The 12,561-nt window shown below is 38.8% G+C and overlaps 2 protein-coding genes across 3 annotated transcripts in view; one reads left to right on the top strand and one right to left on the bottom strand.

Moving 5' to 3' along the window:
- LOC127529990 (uncharacterized) overlaps positions 1-12,561 on the bottom strand; it is a 798,609-nt gene that overhangs the window by 390,673 nt on the left and 395,375 nt on the right. The window lies entirely within an intron of this gene.
- The window catches only part of taf2 (TAF2 RNA polymerase II, TATA box binding protein (TBP)-associated factor), a 384,123-nt gene that overhangs the window by 229,521 nt on the left and 142,041 nt on the right, over positions 1-12,561 (top strand). Inside the window, exons 16-17 of the mRNA XM_051935579.1 lie at positions 5,016-5,081; positions 8,627-8,879. Of these exons, the coding sequence (XP_051791539.1) occupies positions 5,016-5,081; positions 8,627-8,879 (319 nt within the window). The remainder of the gene's footprint in view (positions 1-5,015; positions 5,082-8,626; positions 8,880-12,561) is intronic.

Below are 12,561 nucleotides of genomic sequence, written 5' to 3'. Positions count from 1 at the left end.
TGAGTCTGTGGATCACAGGACGAGACCTACGAACATTTCTTTGTACCTGGCGATATAGGACCTCGGGATGATCTGTCTCTGTGATTATATTCGCTATGCTGATCTGCTCCCGTTTCATCTTACAGTACTCTACGACTGGGAACTGATCTGATGTTCATACTAACCTGGCTTATGGCTCCGGGGCGATCACGCCTGAAATTACCAAGCATTACTGTTTGTGGCTGTGTATTGGAACATCCAAATCCTTGTTCCTCCTCCTGCTATGCTTTCTGCTGCTTGCTATCACCGCTCACCTATGCTACCACACCCACCTGTCCTACCGGCTCCGCTGTGCTGTGCTGCTTCTGCACTGCTATCAGTTAAGTATCACTCACTATCATGTTAAAATACGCTCATGATAAACTCCTTCTTATTAAACAGTTTGTCCAGAGCAAATGCTCTGACTGGAACATCCTAAAAGACGCCGGTATTTTGCAGCGCCCGAAATACGTACATCGCGGGTCAGGTTGCCGCGACCGACGGGCTGCGAATGAAAAGTCCACTGGCAGCATTTGCTCAGGAATAAGCCGTCCTTCTCATGGCCCTGGAAATAGAAGTGTCAGTGTGCCAAATTTACAGTATGTGAAAATAAACTCCGGCCGCGGCTCTGTGCAAAAAGAAGCCTCATTAACTAATATTGCACTGTTTAACTTGAGGTCTCTTAATGGCAAAGCATTGGTGCTGTCAGAACTCATCACTGACACCAAACTTGATATTCTGTGTTTAACGGAGACTTGGCAAAAAACAAACGAATTTACGTCTCTCACAGGGGCGACACCTCCCGGATTCACTTTCCACACAGAGCCTCGCAGCTCAAGGCAAGGCGATGGGCTTGCAGTAATTATCAGAGCAGACTTAAACATCAAACGAATCCCAATTGTTTGAGACAAAACATTGTCTTTTCAGTGCCTGGCTCTTAAACTAACAACGGAATCAGGTCCTGTCTCACTCATTGTTCTTTATCGTCCCCCAAAATACAATGCATCCTTCTTATCCGATCTGATTGAACTTACGTTACCTAAGCTCTTACTCTCAGAGAATTATCCTTCTTGGTGATTTCAACATCCATATTGACATTACTATATCTAAACTGAGAAATGAATTCCTATCCTTACTGGACTTTTTTGACTTGACACAACATGTTGATTTTCCCACCCACTCTGGTGGTCATATACTGGACCTGATCTGCACTTCTGGACTATCTGTTGCCAACATTTACAGCACTGATTTGGGACTCTCTGACCATAAAGCAGTATTTTTCACTGTCTTACTGCTTTTCCCTTCTCTTACCTGTAAACGACAAATCTCTTACAGAAACCTTAAAAATATCTGTCCCTCTATCCTTTCTGGATCCATTTCTGATCTTTTACTGTCTTCACCTATTCCGTCAACACTAGATAGTCTTGTTGACCACTATAACTCATCCCTTCATTCAGCATTAGATAAAACAGCTCCTTCAAAACGTAAGGAGGTTTCCTTTAAGCGTTCAGCTCCTTGGTATAACTCAGAATTGCGATCTATGAAAGCAGCTGGCCAATGCCTTGAGAGAATGTCACATAAGACTGGCCTCACCGTGCACATCCAGGCTTTCTCTGACCACCAAAGAGCTTACAGAGAAGCAGTAACTGCTGCCAAGAACACCCACTATGGTAGAATAATAGAAAGTGGCCACAATAACCCAATTGTTTTGTTCTCTGTAGTTAATAAACTACTCGAACCCGCATCTGGCCCAACTACCTCTTCTTCTGAAGTCTATGAGGAATTCCTCCACTTTTTCTGTAACAAAATTAAAGATCTAAATAATTCAACTAACATAAATACATCATCTGTTTATATCTCTCCCTGTTTTCCCACTCCATCCAGCTCCTTCTCTAAGTTCTCACCAGTCACATCTGCGTTTGTTAATAACCTGCTTTGTAAGATGAGACCGACTACTTGTGTACTGGACCCCATCCCCAGCACACTACTTAAATCCTGCCTTCATGCCATAATACCGACTGTTACAACAATAATAAACTCATCACTTGACACTGGGTTTGTACCGCTCACTTTTAAAATCGCTTCTGTAACCCCAGTGTTAAAAAAGTCTGGTCTTGATGCTGACCATCTTAACAATTTCCGGCATATTTCCCACTTACCTTTCCTGTCAGAAGTTCTTGAGCGTGTTGTAGCTTCCCAACTCACCAATTACTTGACCTCTAACAACTTGATGGAACTCTTTCAGTCTGGTTTCAGGGCGCGGCACAGCTATGAAACTGCTCTGCTACGGGTAACCAATGATTTGCTTATGGCAGCAGACTCTGGACAAACCAACATATTAATTCTATTAGACCTCAGTGCAGCATTTGACACGGTCAGACATGACATTGTTCTGTCCAGAATGGAGAATATGCTGGGTATCTCTGGCACTGCCCTCCAGTGGTTCAAGTCCTATCTGACTGATAGGCAAGAGTATGCTAGTCTTGGCAACAGCAGGTCCAGCTCAGCGTCAGTCACACAAGGAGTTCCTCAGGGCTCTGTCCTCAGCCCTCTTCTCTTTTGTATTTACATGCTTCCCCTTGGCCATATTATACATAGCTGTGGACTGGGTTATCATTTTTATGCAGATGATACTCAACTCTACTTCAATGTTAAAAGTGGAACTTCATCAGAGCTTTCTCACCTCACAACCTGCCTTAGTGAAATTAAAGCCTGGATGGAGCAGAACTCTTTAAAATTAAATTGCAACAAAACTGAACTCCTGCAAATTGGGACTAAAATGCAACTTAATAAAATGAGCTCCTTCCCAGTCCATCTTGGCGGTGATCTCATCAGACCTGCCTCTACTGTAAAGAATCTTGGTGTCATTTTTGATTCCTCCCTCTCTTATTCCACCCAAATAAATCACATTAAGAAACTTTCTTACTTTCACCTCTGTAACATATCCCGTGTTTGCTCCTTCCTCTCCTTCTCTAATGCTGAGAAACTTGTTTTTAACAACAAACTTAGTTCTATTTGTTAAACATAAGCAAATTTAGAAATTGATGGCTGTAATATACTCCAAAAAAGTTGAGACAGAGGCAAAGTAAGACTGTAAAGGTTATACAAGTAACATTATGTAAGGTTCCTCAATTAACAGGTTAACTGGCAACAGTTGTGGGTATCAAGAATGGGTATAAAAGGAGCATCCACCAAAGGCTCAGTCTTTGCAAGCAAAGATGGGTCATGGCTCACCACTTTGTGCTGAACATTGTGAGAAAATTATCTGTAAATTTAAAAGCAATGTTTCTCAGTGCAGGATAGAAAAGAATTTAGATCCGGTCCAGAAACTCTTGGTGGCATACTGTCGAGACAGAACTAAAATGTATGAACCACAGCTGGGGCACAATTGAGAAACTTGCCCAAGACAGACCGTGGTGGAAGCCCTTTTTTTTGCTGCCCTTATATGTGTGAAGAAGGTAATGGGCAATAAGTAAATAAGTAAGCAGTCACATTACTGGAAATTTCAGAAACAGTACTATTGCCTGCAGTGTGCAGAATAACACAGTGTTCCTCTCTCATTTTAAATGACTGTATGTGTAAGTAATACTTGCTTTATTTGCTTGTTTACAGTTTTTTTTTGTAGAGTTCAATGTTCAATTCTGTCATTCACATGCTTGATTTTAGAGACTTACTTGGTGTTGTTTTTAAATGTACACTGTAAAAAAAATAATGTTAAATTTATGGTAAAAAGCTGGGCTGCCAGTTTTTTAACGTAAAAAAGAAGGTGACAATATTTTTAGGTCTACAGTACACTTTAAAACAAAATGTTACATTTACGGTATTTTTAGGACTGTAAAAATTTTATTTTTACGATAAAAAACTGGCATCTGGGTTGTAATAAATAAGGTGACAATAGTTTTAGGTCTACGGTATAACTTTGTAGTGAACTGTTTTTTCTTTGCAACACATTTCAACAGAAGGGTGTCCTACAGGTATGCCAGCTTATTGAATACTGCCAACCATAAATCCGCTTCCATAACCTCAAAAAACCTTCAGCATGCAGGGAAAAATACGTCTGCTAACTGTGTTTAAGTTTTTTTTTTCCCTGCTATTCAAAGGTATGCGGTTCATCAGGAACAATATTGTAAAAGGGGGCGTGTCCTAATGCAAATATTGTAACTTTGGTTTTACTGAAACAGCACTTTACCGTTTTACATTTTATGGTTGTTTACCTTCGCTATTTAACAGTTTTACACTGTAAAATTAACAGATTTTTTCAGGGTGATTGTAATGCATCAGTAAACGGTATTTAGCATATTTTGAAGGTAGAAAAATATCGATTTTACAGAACTTAGCTGTAAAAAATAATGAAATGTATTGTTTAAGATATATAGGTAATTTTCAGTAGAACATAAGGTAACTTTCCTTTTTTTCAGAAAAAGTCTTTTACTTTTAAATTTACTGACATTTTTTTCAGTGTAGTACCTGATCTATTATCTTGTGCATCTCTTGTGAACTTTGATATACTATATTTATTGTCTCCGTTTGATGCCACCACCATCTACCCAAAGCACCATGATGTTCCAACAATGATGGATGGATTAAAAGCCAGAAGTCTGTATGACCATCAGCATCAAGTGACTCCGTGAAAAACCCGAACTACAAAGAGGACTATCTCATTTATGTTAGGTAGAATGCCCAAAGGGGACTGGGTGGTCTCGTGGCCTGGAACCCCTACAGATTTTATTTTTTTCTCCAGACTTCTGGAGTTTTTTTTTGTTTTTTCTGTCCACCCTGGCCATCGGACCTTACTCCTTTCTATGTTAACTAATGTTGTCTTATTTTAATTTCTTATTTTGTCTTTTATTTTTCTTCTCTTCATTATGTAAAGCACTTTGAGCTACTTTTTGTATGAAAATGTGCTATATAAATAAATGTTGTTGTTGTTGTTGTAATTGTTTCTGAAATGATTTTCTTAAAGATTAGATTTGCAGTTTATGCTGTTTTCTTTTCAGAAATAAGAAAAAGAAGATTCCTTTAATGAATGGTGAAGAAGTGGACATGGATCTGTCTGCCATGGAGTAAGGACATTTGTGTTTTTTGAAATTCAGCAACTTAAAGGACAAAGACATTTTTTATTTCAGTTTATTTTTAGGGTCTAGTAGTTATTCTCAAATTTACTGTTAATATTTACTTGTTGTTATGTACAGAAACCAAAGATTCTTGTTTTAGTGAGGAGGTAAATCAGAGACATGTTTGTAAAGTAGATACTTGTGAAAATTCATATACAAATATTCTGTTTATGTCAATTCCTTAAAAGTGTCCAATTAGACAAATTAGAAAAAAGTTGTCTCTGTCCAAATATTTATGGACCTAACTGTGTGTGTGTGTGTGTGTGTATATATATATATATATATATATATATATATATATATATATATATATATATATATATATATAAATATATATAAAATATGTATGTATATATGTATATGTGTGTGTATATATATATATATATATATATATATAAATATATAAAATATGTGTGTGTATACTGTATATGTGTGAGTGTGTAGTATTATGTAATGTATTATATACTTGAATTGCAGCAAACATAGGAACAGAGTTTCTTAAATTAATTGTTTTTGAAGATAATTTGTGGAAGTAGCTGCATGTCACATATAGAGGTATTTTTAATTATTTTTTCATTCTTTTGATGTTATTGAAACACAATGATAGATTACAAGCTCTAAATCATTCATATATTTACAGTAGTAATTTAGATTAAGTTCTCCTCCGCAGTGGGTTTTTATGGCGCTAAAGACATAGATACAACAACCTCTAGCCAGTATAAGTATGAACGACTCTTCCTATGTGCTTATCCAGTCATTGACTGGGCATGTTAGGCTGTTGCTGTATTGGTAGCCAGTCAGATAACCACACAGCTACAGCATGGTGGAAGTTAATGCCATTTATTTTTGCTTTTACAGTGCATATACAGATCATTTACATGTGCTTTTGTGTAACTCACTAACAGTTTTCTGATTATAACTATCTAACTCTTCTTTTTCTAAATTAAGTCCGGCATAGACCATGTACACATTGCTTACACATAAAAAATAAGGCTAGAAAAAATAATGGGCATGTATATGATTTTGTAGTCTAATGAGAAGTCAAGCAAAATGACACCTTTTATTGGCTAACTGAACTGATTACAATGCGCAAGTTTTTGAACCAGCTCAGGCCCCTTCTTCAGGAAGTTCTTAATCTGTAATATAAAAAGTGTACCTCACGTCTAGACTGTAAAGAATAAATAAATAAATAAAATACATGAGAAAAAAGCATGCTAGAAGCTAAATGCCGATTTTCACTGTGCTTACCACCTATGGGTAGGAATGACATTACCTTTTTTTAAATTACAAAGGCCATTTCACTGTCAAATAAAATAGCTAATTGGAGGGATCTGGAAAATAGGTACTGGGTAATATCACATAATTGACAATTTGGTGTCATAATTTGAAGAAGAAATCATCATTGGTAGAAGGAAAAAACACTAAGATATGTGCCATGACAAAAGTGCAGAAAATTACTTGTTTGTAAAAGCAGAGAACAGGTACACAAAGGACAAAATATTACTGAGATGATGAAAGACTTTTTACTTCATTTTAATAATAATTCTTTGCATTTATATGGCGCTATTCTCACTACTCAAAGCACTCAGCAATTGCAGGTTAAGGACCTTGCTCAAGGGCCCAACAGAGCAGAGTCCATTTTGGCATTTACGGGATTCGAACCGGCAACCTTCTGATTGCCAGTGCAGATCCCTAGCCTCAGAGCCACCACGCTGCCTTCACATTAATTGGGTTTGAGAATGTAATTTTTTTACATTTCCTTTTTACCATTCAACTTTATCTCTTCACCTATTGTGCCCCGGCCATAAATGAACCTATATTTTTTATGGCATTTAAGTTTAGCCAGATTACAGTGTATGAAAGGGTACTTAAAAGAGCCTGAAGAATTCTAGAAAAAGTTCTTGTGGACAGATGAAACAAAGCTGAACTGTATCAGAGTGATGGCAAGAGCAAAGTGTGGAGATGAAAAGAAATTCCCCAAAATCCGAAGCATATCACCCTCATCTGTTAAACATGGTGGTGGAGATGTAATTGCTAGGGCATGGATAGTTGCCACAGTTACTGGCATACTTCTCTTTATTGATGATGGAACTGCTGATGGCAGTTGCACAATGAATTCTGAGGCGTATAGAAACATCTGCTCAAGTTCCATTAAATACCTCCAAACTCATTGGATGATGCTTCATCTTACAACAAGATAATGATTCCAAACATACAGCTAAGGTAACATAGAAGTTTTTCAAAGCTAAAAAAAAAATAAAATTCTTGAATGGACAAGTCAGTTATTCTATTTAAATCCAAATGAGCATGCCTTTCATATGCTGAAGGGAAAACTTATGGGGATAAGCTTCAGAAACAAGCAAGAGCTGAAGATGTCTGCATTAGAGGCTTGGCAGGACATCACGAAGGATAATTCTAAGCACTTGGTGATATTCATGAATTGCAGACTTCAGGCAGTCACTTGCATGCTGGGAATCTGCAACAAAGTACTAAATATGACAGCTTCACCTACGATTGCTATGTCCCAAACATTATGATACCCTGAAATGGGGGGACTATTTAAAAAAGTGTTACAATTTCAACATGGTGTGACCAAAATATATGACGATACACTTAAATTAAAGTGTGCAATATGTACCATAATCTGTCTGAATTTAATTTTAAACTGAGGAGCAGAGGGTTAAATGATGGAAAATATGTCTTTGTCCCAAACATTATGCAGAGCACTTTATATTCACATGTATGTACTGCATATAGATAGATTGATTTATTGATTTTAATCAAAACAGTGATCAGTTCACTTGATTCACTTTGTGGTGTAGTCAATGCAGCACATGCTACACTATCAACGTTAGTCCATCCATCTGATGCATCTGCAGCTAATAGATCAGCCTAGCCCTAACCTTGCAGCAAGCCTGAATGCCCCAGAAACTCTCCAGAAAGAATTTACAAAGGAAAGCATATATTTCTATTATTGATTTGTTTAGCTTTTTGTTGTAAAGTGAACATTTAAATTTTGGCTGTACTTTTTAAGCTGGTTCTTTTTGGGAGTTTTTATCTAAAGAGCTTGGTTGGCTTAGTTAGGGGTCCATCCCTAGGATAGCCAGCCAATGTTGTATTTTTCCTCACACTTTTGCTTTTATTGCTTAGGCGTAAGAAGCCATATTTTCTTTTTATCATGTCAAAAGGTTTTCAAATGCTCAGCTGGTAGTTATGCTGTGTTTCTGTTTTCTTTATATTTTAATTAGTCTAAATAGTTCAGTACATGACATTTATGTCTCCTTGTCCTTTTCAGATATTTTAGTTGGATGTCAACGGCTGAACTCTCTCAAAACAGATATTATCACAGGCATGATAGCTGCTATGCAACATGCTTCATATTCCCATGTAGTTATTAATCATTAGTGCAAACTGAGTTATATTTAGTCCCAAGTTTCTGAAACAGAAAAACTAATTTTGGCTGTAATTGGCTGTTTTCTTTTCTTCTATTTTAGTGTTGATTCCCCATTGTTATGGATACGAATTGATCCAGACATGTCAATTTTAAGGAAAGTGGAATTTGAACAGGCTGACTTTATGTGGCAATACCAATTACGATATGAGAGGGATGTTGTTGCACAAGAAGAAGCCATATCAGCTCTAGAGCAATTCCCAACTCCTGCATCAAGGCTGGCGCTGACAGACATTCTTGAACAAGAGCAGTGTTTTTACAGGGTTAGAATGCTGGCATGTTTCTGCCTTGCAAAGGTAAGCGGAAATATTAGTATACATATTAATAGTATAAATGTAATGCTTAGATTTCTATTGCTAAAATTGGTATGGGGGTTTATGGTTTTAATAATGTGTACAATACGCACAGTAAAATTGAAACTTTTTGTACAAATTAGGCAATGATCAGAATTATTTTTTGGATTGAATAAAAGATTATTGCTTTTGGTCTGAAACTTTTCTCATTATAATTTTTCATGAGTTTTGGATTATATCCCAAAGGGAATCTTACCTGCCCTGAGTATTGATATTAACTTTATTGTAAGGAAAATTTAAAAGTTTTTCCCTTTAAAGATATATCTAAATGAATTGTTGTTTTTGAGTATCTTAATTGAGTTTTTGGTTGGGAGGCAATGAAGCAGTGAGCGAAGTAGCAAGTATGGGGTACAAACCTTTGACTTCAGTGTGAAAAGAATAATATCTTACAGTGCTGCATGATTTATCCAAGACAGATATTAATATTACTTGAAGTCAACCTTTAAATAGGTTTGTTTACCATTTCTCTATCAAAAATAGCATTCCGTGTATTGCCAGGGACAAGAGTTTAGCAGGATTGCAAGGCCTTACAATAGGAAGGAAAACATGCAGTGGTAGTGATGGTATATCTCACCATGTCAGTCTGGTTTATCTTTAGATGGCTGTAAATTGGAAAACAACAGATGATGGAGTGTGTTGTGTATTTAGAGACAGAGAATTTCAATCTAATTTATTCTTATGCCAACCATACATTACAGGACTCATGTAAAACATGAGACATCACACACAAGTCTGTCTTCTCTTTGCAAGGACCAAAACATGCATCTCCCTGGTTTAGTTGCAGCCGCAATGCATTCCTTATACTTCTGGGTGAGCACTCATTGGTTGTCAGCTCTTTTGTACATGTTGCCTGCCCCAGCAACTTCAGACAAATTCAAAAACTGGTTGAAATGAGACACTGAAAATTGAGAGCATCGATTATATAGCTAGGCCTGCAAGCACTGGGTGTCCTCGAGGTGTTCCATCATAAGCGGAGCTGGGCAAAGCAGTCACGCAACTTGGAAACCTACATGACAATGTTCCTGAAAAAGGTAAAGCAGATCCCTGGGCTGTCTGCCATACAACAGTTCAAAAAGGAAGAAACTTGTTGATGCCTGCGGTATCCCCTGGAAGGTGAACAAACAAAGGGTAGGAGTTGATCGCATTCTTTCCTGTCTCTTCGCAGCACTTTCTTCAACATTTGTTTGACTGTCTTGTTAAAATGCTCCAGGCTGTCTATCTGGTGATGGGCTGACAACCAATGAGTGCTCACCCAGAAGTATAAGGAATGCATTGCGGCTGCAACTAAACCAGTGAGATGCATGTTTTGGTCCTTGCAAAGAGAAGACAGACTTGTGTGTGTGATGTCTCATGTTTTACTTGAGTCCTGTAATGTATGGTTGGCATAAGAATAAATTAGATTGAAATTCTTTGTCTCTAAAAAGAAAACACACACCATCATCTGTTATTTTCCAATTTACTGCCATCTAAAGATAAACCAGACTGACATGGTGATGGTAAATAGATGCTTGCAGATGGTGGATACAAAGTAGTCTGGTGACCTCTCTGAAAGTCCGTAAGAACCTCCTTGGGGATGCCAACACATGAGAAAACCCCTACAAGTTCCTTGGCTATTGCCTTTGAGTTAGCCACCTGGAGGGGTATGATCTCTGGGTACCGAATACCATAGTGCATTGGGACAAGGTTGTATTTATGTTCCCTGGTGGATTGTTCAAGCAGCCCAACAATATCCATGCCAAGCCACTTAATGGAAACATCTACAAGGGAGGGCAGGGCTACAAGAGTTGTTTGGTCTCACCAGGGTATTTGGGGTCACTTGTCACTCTGGGCAGAACTTGCTAAAGTGGTGCACTTCTTTTTGCACCCTGGGCCAATAGAAGAATTGCAGTAATGCGCTCAAGGGGTTTTTCAGCACCTAAATATACCCTCAGTATGTGAGTGTGAGCCAAGTCACATATCTCCCAGTGGTAGGGTCGGGGGACAAGGAGCTGACCCCAGGCTTTGCCCTGGTTTTCCACTGCCTGATACAACAGATTGTTTTGAAGGACAAAGTGAAGAGTGAATGGCAGGGACTCAACGGTGACCTGACCGTTGACAAAGCCCACTGCATTCCTCACATACTTCAGGTAATCATTGTTCCACTTCTTGCATTTAAAGGAGGTGGGCAGTTTGCATAACCTGAGCTGCAGGTGGGGCGAGGGTGGCACCGATTGACCCCACGTGTTCCCAGGGTGAGGAGGGCTACATCTCGGGAAGTTGTCTTTCACATTGTACTTCGAACGGGGTGGAATTGGCGTCACTCCTTCCAATGCTCAGTCTGGTTGGTGCTGCGATGGCATTCAATAATTTCAACTTGTGCTTCCATGTCTGCCCAAGGTGATCTTCGGACATGGCGGGCAAGGTATTCCTGGAGGATGTGTACCAAAAAATTTGCAGTGACCATCTTATCTATTTGTTTTGCTGTGTTTTCCCCTGGTTTGAGCCAGCAGGGCATCTGACCCCACAAGTTGAAGGTTTTTACCCTCATGAGGTGCTCAGGATCAAACTTCCAGTCCCTGCACTGTCGACCTTGGTGGGTTGTAGTGAGGCCATATTAGGCAAGGATTTCCCTCTTTAGGATCGGGTAGTCAGCAATGGCCTGCTTCGCTTTATAATAAAAGGTTTGCTGCGCTTCCCCTATCAAAAACGGTGTGAGTAGGTGCCCCCACTCATGCCGCGACCACTCTTGTCAGGTGACCATGTGTTCATAGCGTCCATGGTATCACTTGGCATCACATCATCAGGACAAAGAGATGTGCTGGTTCTCATCGTCTCGATATCCAGCAGCTCAGTGTGTTGGAGTTGGAGTCAAGTCACCTGATCCACGAGCTGCTGGACTAATTCCACCAAGTTGGCTGGTTCTGCCATCGTTCCGGTCTTTATCCTGCTGCCTATGCCATCTGTGATCGATAGGATGTGGTAATAGCAGTTTGAAAACTACAGGAAGAAATTTTGGGGCATCGAATGTATTGTCCCATTTAATGTCCAGCAACAGCAAAATTAATAATATTTCAGTTGTGTCTAGCAGAGCTCCAGCTCGCTGCTGTTCTGGTCAGTCAATGATGCCACCTTTTGGGAAGTCCGGGGTTTTATAGTGGCTGGACCGGAAGGGGTGCAGTTAAGTGGCTTCCTCTGGCAACTTCTTTGCGCTGTGGAGAGAGAAAAAGACAACATTGTTAGTAGCAACACCCCTTCTCATCCAAGCGGTTATTACATACCTCGATCAAGCTTGTGAGGAGGTCCTCTAAAGCAGATGCATGACAATACATATATGCACATTACCCGTAAGAAGTTTTAGAACACCTCAGTTTTTTTCAGTTTTTATGGAAATGCACTCAGTTTAATTTCTTAATGTTTCATGAAAGCAAGGCATAGAACAAATAAACAAATGGCAAAAAGGTCAAGGAATCATTAAGTGTACAAAATTTAATTCAAATTTTTGATTCATCAGAGTAGCCCTTTTGCTGATATAACAGCCAAACTGTTGTAAGTAACCTTTTTCATTCTGAATGCCAGTCACTCTGTACAAGTCACCAACTGTCTCCAGAACAAAAAAACCCGATAGTCACACTTCCTTCTCCATAAA

Source organism: Erpetoichthys calabaricus, chromosome 13 (assembly GCF_900747795.2).
Source record: "Erpetoichthys calabaricus chromosome 13, fErpCal1.3, whole genome shotgun sequence".
NCBI classification, from domain to species: domain Eukaryota; kingdom Metazoa; phylum Chordata; class Cladistia; order Polypteriformes; family Polypteridae; genus Erpetoichthys; species Erpetoichthys calabaricus.
The sequence above is the reverse complement of the archived record's forward strand: the minus strand, read 5'-3'. Positions and strand labels throughout refer to the sequence as shown.